Consider the following 16,833-nt stretch of genomic DNA (forward strand, 5'->3'; position numbering starts at 1 on the left):
TGATTATGATAATGTGGTGCCAGGAGAGGTCTTAAATCTAAACTTAACCTAAATTCCAGATCATGGACGAACACAGGAATAATCCCCTTTAAGGAAAAATTCCTGTGCTCTAACCGGGACCTCATGAACTATAGCCAGAAGCTCTGACCACTAGACCATGAGGCTGGACTAAGTTAGAAATATGGTCGAGCATAAAAAGTCGTATGAAACTTGACTATAATGGTAATTAAGAAGCTCGTATGAAAATTATGAACTCGCTTGTGCTCGTTTCATAAACATACTCGCGTCTTAATTACTACCATTATAGGCTCGTTGCATAATGTACTATTATAGTGTTATGCTACCATTTACATGACACTTGGGAAAGTGTTTAAGTGATAAAAAATACACAAATATTGGCAAGTATTATTTAAATACCATTTTCGGTTTAAAATTACCCTAATTTTGTTATTTCAAATGGAACACTCTGTATATTAGTACATATTTTTGCTCCTCTCTAAATTCTGAGTCCAAAGATGTATAACATGTCCAGATTTGAAGTGATAGTCTTTTGTTTAATTAATAATGAAAATTATCATCGTCATTGTGATGTTCTAATAACCAATTACAAAAGTCAAGGCATTTTCCATTATCCTTCTCATAGAGATGCTGATATAACTGATATTTAAATTAATGAAATCCAGGTTTCCTTAAAATTCTCCAAACAGATTGGTAACTATCTTCTGAAACCGCAGCATTTCCCTGAATGTCTCCCTAACAGCTTGCTTCAAATCTTCAATTGTCTGGTATCGATGTTTCGAGACATGCTGCTTAATTATTCCCCAAAGGAAATCACACTGCCTTTGCTGCGGCAAATTTCAGACAGGACATGGCGCCGCATCATTTTGTGCAGCGACAGTGATGGTGCCATACTGATGTTCTGGATCACTAAATAAGATGGAACGTACTGTGCTCCAACCACGAGAAAGTCTCTGCCGGATAAGACGAAGAGGGGTAATGCTGTGAATGAATGTTGATGTCATAAGATGTCATAAGGTCACACACGTGGGTACTCATATCTCTATTGGCTCGCTGTCACAGCACAAACAATAACATTGATACATACATGTTTATACTACCCTAGTTATAAAATTAGATCACAGTTAATCTCCTGGTCTTTTAATCTCTCCATATAGGAAATAACATATGGAGGAGAGCGCATGGTTTTTAAACAGACGTTATAACGGTAATATTATTTATCTACTTCGTTCCAATAGATGAGGCAATAGTAAGCACATTCCTTTCACGGTTGATCTCCTGGTTGGAGAACAGTAAAATATCAATCATTGATACACATCTGCTATGACATGTTGAAAATGGATGCACATAAACATACAAACAAGGGGAGTGGGTGACAAGAGCGTTCGGACCTTACTGTAGTTCCGTGTAATATAACAATAATAAGAATTAATTAACCCTTCAGTGTCGAGACACGCTGCAACATTCTCCTACAAGAAACAAATCACTAAAATCATTAGTAATTTAGTGTACAATTTTTAGTTTTACAAGAACAAAGCCGGGCCACATAAAAAGCCATAGTGGGCCGTATGTAGCCCATGGACCGTAGTCTGGGCGACCCTGACCTAAAATGTCATAATAAAAGTTGTGTGATGGTTTTCTAGGTTCAATTGCAATACCTGGGGCATGCATCGGAATTTTCATGGGTGGCTGCCTGTTGAAGCGGCTGGAACTCAGGCCTAAAGGAGCAGTGCAGTTCGTGCTTATCTCAAACACCATCTGCCTCGCTTGCTATGGTCTTCTCTTCTTCCTTGGCTGTGACAACGTGAAGATGGCCGGCACTACTATTCCATACTTCAATAGGTTGGTACCATGTTGTGTAGAACAGGGATACCAAACATGCACTTTAAAATATCTTGGAACAATTGTAAGAAATATAAATTACATTCGAGAGGGGAAAGAAAAAAAGGATGTGTGTTCTGAAATTCAATGGAACACATACTCTTTTCGATACAATCATGAATGCACCCAACCATAACACGAAACCAGAGGACAGCGCTGAAACTCACTAGGATTCAGAAGATGGTGCAAATAACATCGAAATTAGTCAATCAGTTGAAATAACACCATGAATTAAAATGTTAAGACAGTGCAGCCCTTATTTATTTAATTAAAGTAATTTAATAGTTCATCAGTGATTATATATAAGTGTTGTTGTTGTTTTCTAATGCCAGGCGTTTGACAATAAAGTCATTTGACCTCTTGCACTCCAATATTTTTCAAAGATATTATCATGTCCAGCCACTGAAGCACAGATTTTGAGGTGTTCCGAATCCATTTCTTGGTTTGAGTTGCACAATGGGCAGTTAGGGGACTGATATATTCCAATTCTATGCAGGTGTTTGGCCAAACAATCATGGCCTGTTGCCAATCTAAATGCAGCTACAGACGATTTTCGTGGTAAATCGGGAATTAACTGTGGATTTTGATGCAGAGAGTTCCATTTTTTCCCTTGGGATTGAGTTATCAAATTTTGCTTGTTGAAGTCTAAGTATGTAGATTTAATAAATCTCTTCACAGAGTAATACGTAGATTTAGTAACAGGTCTGTAAGTAGCAGTGCTGCCCTTCTTTGCTAAAGCATCCGCATTCTCGTTTCCCAGGATTCTACAATGGGATGGTATCCATTGGAATACAATTCTTTTATTGAGTGATATTAATTGAGAGAGCATTTTAGTTATTTCTGCTGTTTGAGATGAAGGTGTGTGTTTAGAGACGATTGATAGAATAGCAGCTTTGGAGTCTGACAATATAACTGCATTCCTAAATTTATTGATGTGGCATAGAAGATTCCTGAGACTTTCCCTTATTGCAATGATTTCATCATCAAAACTTGTTGTTCCATATCCAAGAGATCTATAAAGTGAGAAGAGACAGCATGTAACACCTGCACCGGCACCTTGTTCTCTGTGCTGTAGAGCAGTGGTTAGAATGCCTGACCGTGAAACGAGAGGGCCCAGGTTCAAATCCTGGTTAGGGCAAGTTACCTGGTTGAAGTTTTTCCGGGGGTTTTCTTCAACCCATTAAGAGCAATGCTGGGTAACTTTCGGCATTGGACCCTGGATTCACTTCTCTGGTATTATCACCTTCATCAAATTCAGACACTAGATAACCTTAGCAGTTGATAAAGCATCGTAAAATAATCAATTAAAAAATATAAGTGTTAAAAGAGTGTATTGAAGAATGACGAGTAATTGAATGTTTGTTTGTGTTGCAGTTCTAAACCAGAACCATTCCAAGTGAATCTGACAGCTGCTTGCAACTTCGGATGTGAGTGTCGCATGACAGATGTGGAGCCGGTGTGTGGAAACAATGGGTTGACGTACTTCAGTCCATGTCATGCTGGTTGCACAGCTTTCTCTTCGAGGTCTAATTACACCAACTGTGCCTGTAAGTACGCACCGCTACTTCTAAACATTTTTTCCAAGTGCCACATACTTAGCTTATACTCTGACTGAGGTTCTGGCTGATATGTACATCTATTATCAGGCAGTACATCTCACTTGACGATATGTGTCAGAGGAAGAACAATTGTTTTTATGCATCTGAAGCAGTGGCGGCTCGTGCCTTTCTTATATGGGTGTTCACAAAAAAAAAACGAGTGATGAACACACTGATATATTCTCGTATAGTGAGTCACACATCAGAGACAAACGAGTTATAATATGCATGCACCAAATCTACGCATATAAACCAAAATTAAAACCATTAAACAAGAGTAGAGTAAAATTAATTAATGGGACTCACCTTCACTGCTGTTGTAGGTGGTGTTGAAGATCTGGATTTATTTGTAGAGAAACTCCATGCGCCTAGTTTTGAGAGACGCAAACTTATCAATAACTCTATTATTGAAGTCCTAATGTTGTTAACAAGTTTTTTTCCACTGCCAACATAGCCAATGTACTTAATCAGTCTTCTGTCCTGGTGTTACAGAAGAATCTTTTAATCCTCTTTTAATTTAACACACAATTTCACACACGTCCGTCTCCAAACTTCAAGTGTTACTGTTTCAACTTTCAATAAGCACCAATGCAGCTTGTATTTTCCTTACTTTGCTGAACAAAAGACAACAAAATCAACCCCCACGCATAACGGTATTTCGAAAAGAAAGAGTAAAGAGAGAAAACGAGGCATGAGGGAGAAAGGTACACGATGCCAGACCCAAGGGAGATGGAGCATCTCTGTTTCTCTGTCATTAGCACGTTAAGACCTGTGCGAGCCAGAACTATTGTAACCATTGTACCAAACCAGAAAATATTCTCGCCTCAGGCTATTCCACCCTGCTAGAGAAAAATTGTGCGAGTTGCTGTCAACCTGTCCAATGGAGATTTAAAGACACACGACACAGGAACGAGACATTCTCTCGAGACGAAAAATGTAGGAACGTCATTGCTCATTGGAAAGTAATAGATCCACCAGTAATAATATTAATATAGTAATACTTATGATTATTGTTGGTTTTTAAGGTGTTCACGTGCTCCTGTGCTCATATAGAGGAACCGCCGCTGATCTGAAGTCTGATTAGTGTAATATGTAGCTACAGGATGGCGCACGAAATGTTGAACAATTTATATTTCAATTTATCTGAATGCTATGACACAAAACATAACGAATTACAAAAATTTAGAATCACAAACTCATGAAGAATTGATGTTAATGAAGAACTTGTTCAATGTGGCCACCGTTTTGCTGCAGTAGCTCTTCAAGACGAATGTTCACGTTCTGCAATACTCTCCAACACAGATCTTCATCGATTGTGTTGCACACTTCCACAACATGGGCTCTGAGTTCCACCAGATCTCTAGGATGCTGACAGAAGACGTGTCCTTTAAGAATCCCCAAAGAAAATAATCGCAAGGATTAATGAGGTGGCCAAATTTGACCACATTGATGATGCTGAGACATAGGCGGAGTTATGAGGGACCACTGGCCCCCCCCCCCAAACTTGTCTGATCTCTTTTCTTTTTCTGTTAACGTTAGAAAATATTGAATTCAAAAGATCTTTTTTGTTTTTGCTTATCATTAAGTGTCTGTGTTAAATTGATGAATTAATGTCTTCAGATCATATGTCTGGACTATAATATTTATTTTAAATTTCTAAATGTATAAGAATTTCTATACCTCATTTGAGGAATGAAAGCACTGTAATGTGTCTTTTGTAACAGCCTGTACTCATGTGTTAGAAGTCTGCAGATGTTCAGGCCGCCACTTGGAGAAATATTGTGACAGCGACGTGAGATTCGAACTCACGACCAGCGTCCCGCAAGAGAGAAGATCGCGCGGAGCACTTTGGGATGGCGCGCGGGCTTCACGGGGAAAGGGGCCTACATGCGAGGGGAGGCTGCGCGCGCAGCTGCTACTTAACGCAGTGAATGTGGAACGACCTTTCCGACTATTCCAGAAATCCGTCGAAGTGGAAGACTCGCGAATTTTCGAGGCTACGTCGCTGTGGTTATAAATTACGGTCGCGAAGGAACAACAGCAGTTTCAGAGTTTTCAGTTATTCAGTCAGTGAGTAAGCCAGAGCAAGCAAGCCAGTCAAGCCAACCGGAGTTCGACTCGAGTGTGCGTCCGCATCTGCGTCAGCATCCGAAGGCCTGAGTTCGAGTGCAGTGGACCGCAGTTGGAGGGACCTGAGTTCGAGTGCAGTGGACCGCAGTTGGAGGGACCCGAGTTCGAGTACAGTGAACTGTCCCTGAAGGTCTGTAGTTCGAGATACCGTGAACTCGAGTGACTGAGATAGAAGAACTGTGAACTGAGAACTGGTAGTTCTGATTTGTAAATAGTGCTTTGTAAATATTAGTTAAGATTAACAGTTCATTGTTGTGCGTAATAGTCCAAGTAAATTGTCATTGTCGTCGGTGGAGTGCTATAACGAATACTGTGTTGAGTGAAGATCCAATTGTTGACGAGAGCGTTTAAGGTGAATTGTAGAAAGGAATTATTGTTGTGACGAATAAATTACATTGTTGTTACTAAATAAAATTCACAATATGAATAACATACTGAACAACAATGCAGAAAAAAGAATAGTAATCCTGGTTTAATGTGTAAACTTAAAGACGAAATAAAATAAAATAATTAGAGTTTACATTTCATAACAATATCTTCATATAAAAAGTTTCTGTTGACACTGTTACGTAGTTTTATTGATGTAAGCATGTATTTCTGTACGAGAGAGAAAAAGAGGGAGATTTGTTGAACGTCCTCTAGCCCAAAACTTCACATTCACATGGAAATACGCCTCGTCAGAGAACCAGGTGTTGTGCAGGAACCATAATCTGTGCTGAGCTCTAGCGGACTCTCCAGGGACCACTGCATTTATGAGCGGAGTTTGAAATACATACGTTGCTTTAATAGTATAGCCACAAAATCAAACGGTTCAACATTTCGTGCGCCACCTTGTAGTTAGCGATGTATACAATGGAGGGGGAAAGGAACTGGCCACCCTACCCCATTATCTCCTGGCCTAGTTGCCTCATAAGTGATTCAGGCCTGTCTTCGGACAAGTATTTTGTTTAATCCATGTTGAATCTTTCGTACACTAATTTTAACACTTGTATATAAATAATTGATTAAATGGCGATCTTACTCGTGTTAATTATGTTAATTATACCCATGAGCCAACAACACTACAATGAAGAAGTGAACACAATCAAATACATAGCACAAGAAAATGGTTACAACCCAAACATAATAGACAACATCATAAGGAAGACAAAACAAAAACTCAACAAACACAAAAACACAACACAAACACAAGAACACAAGAAATACATCATACTTACTTACTTACTTACAAATGGCTTTTAAGGAACCCGAAGGTTCATTGCCGCCCTCACATAAGCCCGCCATCGGTCCCTATCCTGTGCAAGATTAATCCAGTCTCTATCATCATACCCCACCTCCCTCAAATCCATTTTAATATTATCCTCCCATCTACGTCTCGGCCTCCCTAAAGGTCTTTTTCCCTCCGGTCTCCCAACTAACACTCTATATGCATTTCTGGATCCGCCCATACGTGCTACATGCCCTGCCCATCTCAAACGTCTCGATTTTATGTTCCTAATTATGTCAGGTGAAGAATACAATGCGTGCAGTTCTGTGTTGTGTAACTTTCTCCATTCTCCTGTAACTTCATCCCGCTTAGCCCCAAATATTTTCCTTAGCACCTTATTCTCAAACACCCTGAACCTATGTTCCTCTCTCAGAGTGAGAGTCCAAGTTTCACAACCATACAGAACAACCGGTAATATTAACATACAAAAACAAAAACACACACAAGATCGCATCCTCATTCAGAAAACAGAAATACAACATAGCATACACATTACAAAGACATCTCAACACACAAACAACACACAGGCATATACAAACTCACATGCAATAGTTGCGACAATTTCTACATTGGACAGACAGGCAGATCATTCCAAACTCGATACAAAGAACACATTGCAGCAATAACCAGAGGACACAATACATCTATATACGCCGAACACATAACTAATGCTAACCACACATACAATAACATAAATACAGACATGGAAATCCTACACATACAACCCAAAAACCAATAACTCAACACACTAGAACAATATGAAATATACAGACACACAGACAAATTCTCAACACACACACTATTTGACACAACTCTTCATCACACGAACGCACCCACACAACAGGCAGCGAAGTTGAGATGACGCCGAGATCTAGTAGGCTCTGAGGATGGTGTCGAATAGCACCGAAACGGCTTACATAATTAACACGAGTAAGATCGCCATTTAATCAATTATTTAGTTTAAGGTATTTCTTTGTATCTAATTTGTCACTATGTGTGTCTGTGCTAGGTATTCATGGCAACTTCAGCTTGCTTGCAAGTGGCAGTAGTGGTCCATCTGCCGCGGCAGCTACAGCAGAGTTTGCCGAAGTGACGGTGGTCCCGGTGGCTACGGCTGGTCCGTGTAACTCCCCCTGTAGAACCATCTTCCCATTCCTCATATTGCTGTTCTTCATGACCTTCATTGTTGCAGTAACGCAGATGCCATTATTAATGATAGTGCTCAGGTAATTCAGAGCTTTCTGAACTCCATATTCATGGCGAAAACGTTGAACTGATGTTATATTTTCAAATGCTGTGTAAAACAGCGCGCATTTAGCTCGTTGTCTTGCAGTAAATGATTTCTTTATTCAGTCGTTGCTAAGAGATAATCTGATTTCTTTTGTTCGTAAAAAGAATCATACAAAACTCCTGTGTTTTAATATCTCAAAGCCTATTGACTTATGAAAAATTAACAAGACTTCCAGATTATGAAAAATGGAACAAATATGAAAATTGTAAATCCAGAAAAGTTTAATGCAAGAAGTCCTAAAATTGAAAGAAACTCTAGGAATAGTTATCTATTAATAACCTGATTGATTGTGTAGATATACAATACAACCTACAATTACAATCTTTAACAATAAAGATATTTCTTCGGAATATATAGTTTATTGCTTTCACGTGTTACATATTAGGTTATGAAACTAGTCAAGAAGGTACCGTAACCTAATATTTAACACGTGAAACTATATATTCCGAAGTGGTATAGTGTTAAAAGTTGTGTAATCAAGATGTATAAAGATATTTCTCCTCAGGAAGCAAAAATTCTAACATTACAAACTCTACATACTCCATACCGGTATCCATTAAGTAATTGGTAATTGGACATATATATATATATATATATATATATATATATATATATATATATAGACACACACACACAGATGGCTCTCTCATGGATTCTGAGGAAGTAACTGGAGCAGGTGGTACTTGTGAATTCTTTTTCTTCTATAAGAAAAATATCACATATTTTGATGCAGAAGTTGAAGCTATTTATACATCCGTTCAAAATGTATTTCTTTGGATTCAATGTTGCAACAACATAGTCATATTAAGTGACTCTAGAGCCACAATACAGTACAATCAATAGTATCAACAAATCAACCAAAAATTAAAAAAATTAAAGAAATTCATTCAATCATTAAACAAATCCAAAGATTTTATAAAATCTTAGTTCTTCAGTGGATTCGCGCACATTGTAGTATAAGCGGAAATAAGAGAGCTGACATTCTAGCAAAGAAAGGCACTAAAGTTGAACAAAAATAAAACTATAATTTTTCATATTATTCAATAAAACAAGTTATTAAAAATAATTATAATGTCCAAATATTAAATACCTTCTCTCGATTCCTCTGCACAGAACATCCTTCTAATCATCATCTTTCAGCATATCTATTCCACGCCTCTGGAACTCTCTCCCTGACCATGTCAGAGACTGTCGGACAATATCAAAATTCAAATTTAAATTAAAAAACCACATTCTAGTTCATGGAATTGCTTGTTGAACACCTGTCAGGTTGCGCAACTTCGGCTTAACCCATGACATATAGTAAATATTGTAACTATGCTGTTGTAAAATTGACAATTAATATGTAATGTACTACATATTATTATTATTATTATTATTATTATTATTATTATATCAGTTATCACTATCATCATTGCTATCTCTGTTTTTCTTTCTTTTTTTTTTTCTTGTGTTAGCTCGATGAGAGCTCTATAATGTTCTTTTGACCCTGTTGACCCTCTATAGGGCTTTAATTTAATTTGTATTATTTTCACCAGCGTCTGTATTTCTTTTTTGTATTTATATATGCTATCTGGTGGGATGGAAGGGAAGGCCTTATGGCCTTAATGCTGTCAGATTAAATAAATAAAGAAAAGGTTTCAGTCTCTAAAAAATTCTCATTGAAAAAATTTACTAGGAAAGACCTGATTTAATTTCTGACCTACCACGTAAATATGCTGTAGTCATTTTCAGACTCCTTACAGGTCATTTACATAGGTTCCGGGTTCAATTCCCAATGGGATCAGAAATTTTCATGTTAACGATCGCAATTTTTTTTTTCAGTAGACTTTTCTTTCCGTCATGCCTATGTTAAAATAATGCCACCTCACAACTCACCAATATTTATTTATCACACGGTGCAAAGAAACAGAGAAACAGAGAAAAAAATATTTTATATATTCATATTTATAAGCGAAAATACTGTTACCAGCTCTACCCAGTACCCTTAAGCATTTGAACACTGTAAGCACAGCCGTCTGTAAACAATTGAGCTGTTCAGAGCAGAAGTGGTGTAAGTAAATTTTGACTTACACCACTTTTGCTCTGAACGGCTCAAATAAATAATATACAAAATACAATTTCTACTTTCTCTTTGTTTCTCTCTCTCTCTCTCAATCTCTCAGTTCTTCGTATATACATTTACAGTCAAAATATATATTCATGTCATTTAAATTTGTATAATAACGACCGAATCATTAGCCTAGTTTATATGAGCTGTTCAGAGCAAAAGTGGTGTAAGTCAAAATTGACTTACATCACTTCTGCTCTGAACGGCTCAATTGAAGCATTCACTTACTGACAGTTATTTGATGTTTTCTTCTTCAGGTCTGTGGGAGAAGAAGAGCGCTCATTTGCATTAGGGATGCAATTTGTGATATTCCGTCTGTTTGGGTACATCCCTGCACCAATATTGTTTGGAAATTTAATTGATTCAACATGCCTTTTGTGGAAAAGCACATGTGGGGAGAAAGGTGGACGGTGTCTTCTCTACGACATTGAGCAGTTCCGATATAAGTGAGTTTTGTGGCACTTTGTTATGTGTATTTGTTCAGTTCATGTAGTTTATCTAATACATAACATTTATAATATTTTGCACTATATAAGGAATTCCTCGACAGAGAAAATGGAGTAACTTAGTTGCCAACAGAATGCTTTCATTTCTTTGGTGGCTATTCTTAAGGCGATGGATCAGTGAAAATAGTGAAAAATCTTAAAAAATGAACATTTTATTGATTATTCTAAAAAATTGTTTAATCATTTACTTTTCATTATCTGTAGTTTGTTCACCCCTATGTTACTTAAGTCCCAACATATGTATGTGTTTATTTACACTGCAAGTGGGTAAACACCCAGGGGCAGTGGTAACTTAATTACACACAACAGAAATTAATACACAATGATTACAAGATACACAATAAATGCAATTAATAATACATATTTTATTTATTTATTTTTTTATTTTTACTATCTGATCTTCCAAGGCTAGCCTATAGACATAGAACAACACACAATTTACAAAAATGGTTGTACATAAATGGGCATATGAAAAAATATATAGATAAAAATTTAAGATAAAAATACAGATTTTCAATCACATATATATATATATATATATATATATATATATAATTAATTAAACAATTATGTAGAGTGTTTACCATATGGGTAATTTTTTTAAGATGGCAACTTAGTATTTAATTATGTTTTGGACAATTTCGTCTTGAATATCTTTGCCTAATTTATATTTTCCTTTCCGAACCTAATTAATAAGTGAACCTTATTTTCCATTACAACCTACATATATTATGTATAGGCACTACATAAGTTTCACATTGGTACTGATAATTAATCTTTCACTTTACTCTCATCTCACTCATTGCACTGGCACTATGACACATTTCACTGACACTTTAGGACACGTTTCACTGACACTACATAACACATGTCACTGACACTTTAGAACACATTTCACTGACACTATAAATTACACTGATCGAAACTATTCACTGCCATTGGAAACCATAACTTCACTGACTCACCTCGCTTCACTGATACAACAGTTCAAATAAGACATACAATATGGAGCTGGTAATTTTAAGGTGAATTTACAGAATATCCACATAAAACCTTTACAACTTCAGATGTAAATATCAAATTATTGAGACATGATATCTGGATACGGTTTTCTGCATGGTAATCAGAAACTGTCAAAGTTTTTATGGGAATTTTAGTGGATTGCTTAAGTACGTTTTTTGGTTGAAGATATGAATTTTGGTGAAATCTGAAACCTGACAGTGAAGGAGATGTGGATACCTCAGGAGATGGCACAATGTGTATCCTGATTTTTCGAGACATGATCAATGAGCCCTAGTAAGTCCATTTGCACTGCCACCAGGGAATTGAACTTGCCACATTCGACTGTCCACAAAATCCTTTACAAGAATCTGAGGTTGTACTCTTTTTAGTTTTTATTTTATTAATATAAATGCTAATTTAATCAACAACATATACAAAAACAATCAGTTAACTTTAATACAAAAAATGAAATAAATAATTTATGGTGCAAAGTTCAACTAGTGCAATCTCTTCAGCCAAATAACCGTCCATGCCACACAGCATTCGCTGTCGACATGCTGGCTAAAATTGACACCAAGAGGAAGGATTCCTTCGGGGACAAATGCTGCTTACACACGTTCAATGTTCTCCACATTTGTGCTTTGCCGCACATTGCCCTTTTGCCGCGGCACATTCCCAGTCTGCATAAATTTTCGGTGCCACTCCCGGATTGTTGGCCGTGATGACAGTTCTCTTCCATATTGGGTCCGACGTGATGTTGCACCTATGTATCTGATCGTGTCTCAATAAACCAGGATACACATTTTGCCATCTCCTGAAGTGTCCACATCTTTTTCACTCTCAGATTTCAGATTTCACCAAAATTCTTACCTGCAACCAAAAAACGCATTTCAACAATCCAACAAAATTTCCATAAAATTTTCTGATTAACATGCAGAAAACCGCATCCAGATATCATGTCTCAATAATTTGTTATGTCTGTAATTGTAAAGGTTTCATGTGGAGACCCTTTATATTGTGATGTCGTTATTTAGCAGTCATCTTCTCATCTTTCTGATTTTTGGCACATTTTTGATTTCAAAATACTCTAGTGAATAAAGTTTTCCTTCAGAAGGCCTGAAATTTTGCACAGAAGGTCATGAATATGTTATAAATCAACTGACACATCCTTTATATTACACTAATTAAAATGTTGAAATTGCAATAATTATAAAAAAAACTGAAATTAGAAACTACAAGAAACTATGGATACAAAGTTACTACTGTATCTTTTTCTCAAAACTTGCTTTCGGATTATCAGTTTTCTTACTCATGTCTTTAGGAATAGAAAGAAATATTTTTAAGGAAAAAAAAGACTTTGAATTATGAAAATTAATAGCAATATTTATATTGATAACTTAAAAATTAATTGAATTATCAGATTGAAAATTTATACGATGCATGACCCTGTACCCTATAATGTGTGATAAAAATTTCACTTTCATAGAACCGAAAATGTAGAAGTTTTAGAGATCCATCATCTTAATGTGCTCAGATGGTACAGCAGTAGTTGATTTATTCAAATATAATTTATTTTGTCACAAATACACATTTTATTGATTTACAGAACAAACAGCAAATTATTGAATATAATTTTACTGATTTACATAATAGAAAGCAAATTATTGAATGTTCATTTTGCGTGCACATAATATGTGAACATTTACCTTATTTGCTCGCAATGTAAGACGCATTTTTTTTTCTTTGAAGATGAATCTGAAAAATAATACGTGTCTTGTACGCCAATACTGAGTTTGTGAATGGAATGCTGTGAAAACTGAGACTGTGATTAAATCATTCAAGAAGTCTGGCATTAGTACAGTAATGCACTGGATGGAACAACGAACAATTAGATGTCCAGGATAACAGAGGGTTTGGAACTGAACGGGTTACATGAGCTGCTTGTCTATGCGGATGACGTGAATATGTTAGGAGAAAATCCACAAACGATTACGGAAAACACGGGAATTTTACTGGAATCAAGTAAAAAGATAGGTTTGGAAGTAAATCCCGAAAAGATAAAGTATATGATTATGTCTCGTGACCAGAATATTGTACGAAATGGAAATATAAAAATTGGAAATTTATCTTTTGAAGAGGTGGAGAAGCTCAAATATCTTGGAGCAACAGTAACAAATATAAAAGATACTCGGGAGGAAATTAAATACAGAATAAATATGGGAAATGCCTGTTATTATTCGATTGAGAAGCTTTTATCATCCAGTCTGCTGTCAAAAAATCTGAAAGTTAGAATTTATAAAACAGTTATATTACCGGTTGTTCTGTATGGTTGTGAAACTTGGACTCTCACTTTGCGAGAAGAACATAGGTTAAGGGTGTTTGAGAATAAGGTGCTTAGGAAAATATTTGGGGCTAAGAGGGATGAAGTTACAGGAGAATGGAAAAAGTTACACAACACAGAACTGCATGCATTGTATTCTTCACCCGACATAATTAGGAACATTAAATCCAGACGTTTGAGATGGGAAGGGCATGTAGCACGTATGGGCGAATCCAGAAATGCATATAGAGTGTTAGCTGGGAGGCCGGAGGGAAAAAGACCTTTAGGGAGACCGAGACGTAGATGGGAAGATAATATTAAAATGGATTTGAGGGAGGTGGGATATGATGATAGAGAATGGATTAATCTTGCTCAGGATAGGGACCAATGGCGGGCTTATGTGAGGGTGGCAATGAACCTCCTGGTTCCTTAAAAGCCATTAAGTAAGGGAGATAAGTCATAAAAATGAGTTTTGAGATAAATGAAAATTAAACGTAGAATTCTTATTGCAAATAATTTTCTACGCAAATAAAACACATCAAATACTAGTATTATTTTGTTTTTTTGCACACTCACTTATAGAATTTAACTTAGGTATTCACATGGGGGACAAAACTCCATTTGCACAAAACTGACTTAACCTCCTTGACCCAAATTCGTCATATGAGGACTCAGAGTTGATTCAGAAGAAGTTTCAAGTGACTCTTCATTTACTGTAGCTCTGGAGATGAATTTCTGGGTTTTGACGAAGAAGATTAAGAGGTAGGTATTCTTTCCGTCAGAGTAGGTATTTGATTAAAGTAGACCTACATAGGTACTGTATTACTTTATATTTGAAATACTGTAACTTAAATTCATTATAATATTTAGTGATAAAGTTTTTTTCCCTCAAAAATGTGTACAAAAAAAGGGGATGCGTCTTTCATGCCGACAAGTATGATAATTTAAAATGTTCTAATTTTAATTTCAGAATTACTACAATTGAGGACCGTTTTTGCAAAACTTGCTAACTAAAAATCTAAATTTTACAGGAGAGACAAAATACTATAGTAAGCAAGTTTTTCTGTATCTCTCACTTATAGCAGAAAGCAAGTTTTGAAAAAACGATCACACTTTGACACACTACAATGAAGAGAAATAAATCAATATTACTAAGACGCTTTGAACATCATGTAGAGGCCTGCCTTATGTTAACGAATCCATCAAAATCTCAATTTTGCAAATTTTGCAGTTAGCAAGTTTTGCAAAAACGGTCCTCAATTACTAGTGTTTTTTCTTGAGAAATGTTTGCATGTATAAACTTTTATTTTTAATATAATACGAAATATAATACGAAATATTTATTTTTAAGCTTTTGTTATCATTTCATATCTTGATCATGTCGAATTCCCTTGACTTGCTTATTAATTTCTCAGGAGGAAGCATAATTTTTCTCATAATTTGGTCATTAATACATTTTTATTCAGTATGAATTGAATCTTCCACGTTATTAAACGCGACATGAGATTCTTGAGTTTTTGGGATATCTAATTGTTTGCGCTCTATGTTACACAGATATGTAGGGATCTGTGCAGGCATCAAGATCCTTGCGTTGGCCTTGTTCCTCGTGGACTGGTGGTTGGTGCGACGACGACGCCAACTGGAGGATCAGGCTACAATGACAGTTGGTGACCTCGTAGGCTCAATCATTAGCCTTGATAAATGTAAGTCTAAAACTGGTTCATTACAATTTTATTATGAAGTGAATGGGTGAAAATACATTGCAAACAGAACATAGAACACTACAAACACTTCTCAACACACAAACATATGTTTCTATCACGGCTACTGCAATAACTCTACCAAACACAGCCTACATCCTTTACCTTCCCCTCTCTTTCTGCTGTATTCATTCGGTAACACACGACGTGTGCTGCGTTGCAAGATTTAATTTAAACGATTTTCGCTATTATTCAGTTTAAATTCATGACTAAACGATTTAATTTGCAAAAAAAAAGATTGAAGACATTAACTGTTCAGATTATTTTTACCTATCTGCTTGTATAGTGATCAGCCATTTCTGTCGGGCCATTACCGCAGTGCTGCAAACATTGGGTAAATACTAGTTTTTTCCTGCTTAACAATGCTTCATCGAAGGAAAAGTGTAATAAAAGTTTTGTTATATTTAACATCAGTGGCGGCTCGTGATAAAATATTGTGTGTTCACAATTTTGTGTTCCAAAATCGAAGAGAATTTGAAATCGTACGTTTTTAGCCTAATATGAAATGTCATGATTCCAATGTTTCACTGTCGAAAAAACCGTATATAAATTCAGAACAACATATAATAATAATAATAATAATAATAATAATAATAATAATAATGAAACCTATTCTTTTTATTTCCAATTTTTCCTGGAAAGCCAGTTTACCCAGTTCTTTACTCTTCAAAATTACTTGAACAGCGTTCATTGTTTACGTCTGTTAAAAATTAATACATAAAACAATTTACAAAAGCGTGTGTTCAGTAATATATTTTGATTCACAACACACTGATACACTATAGCCTATACCAGTACTGTAATCCCATTCACATAGATTGATTACTATAAATACATGCCAGTAAATATTATTCTTAAATAATATACACCACCATACAGATATTTAAATTCATACCACCATCACATTCAGCCAGCACGTGTTTGAAAGCCAAACTGTGATATATGCCGAC

The 16,833-nt window shown here is 36.1% G+C and overlaps 1 protein-coding gene across 1 annotated transcript in view; it reads left to right on the forward strand.

Annotated features, from left to right (window-relative positions):
- Positions 1 to 16,833, forward strand: part of Oatp30B (Organic anion transporting polypeptide 30B) — a 492,924-nt gene that overhangs the window by 462,140 nt on the left and 13,951 nt on the right. Inside the window, exons 12-16 of the mRNA XM_069822443.1 lie at positions 1,662 to 1,860; positions 3,274 to 3,446; positions 7,904 to 8,120; positions 10,553 to 10,741; positions 15,678 to 15,826. Of these exons, the coding sequence (XP_069678544.1) occupies positions 1,662 to 1,860; positions 3,274 to 3,446; positions 7,904 to 8,120; positions 10,553 to 10,741; positions 15,678 to 15,826 (927 nt within the window). The remainder of the gene's footprint in view (positions 1 to 1,661; positions 1,861 to 3,273; positions 3,447 to 7,903; positions 8,121 to 10,552; positions 10,742 to 15,677; positions 15,827 to 16,833) is intronic.

This window comes from Periplaneta americana, chromosome 3, assembly GCF_040183065.1.
Source record: "Periplaneta americana isolate PAMFEO1 chromosome 3, P.americana_PAMFEO1_priV1, whole genome shotgun sequence".
Lineage (NCBI taxonomy): Eukaryota > Metazoa > Arthropoda > Insecta > Blattodea > Blattidae > Periplaneta > Periplaneta americana.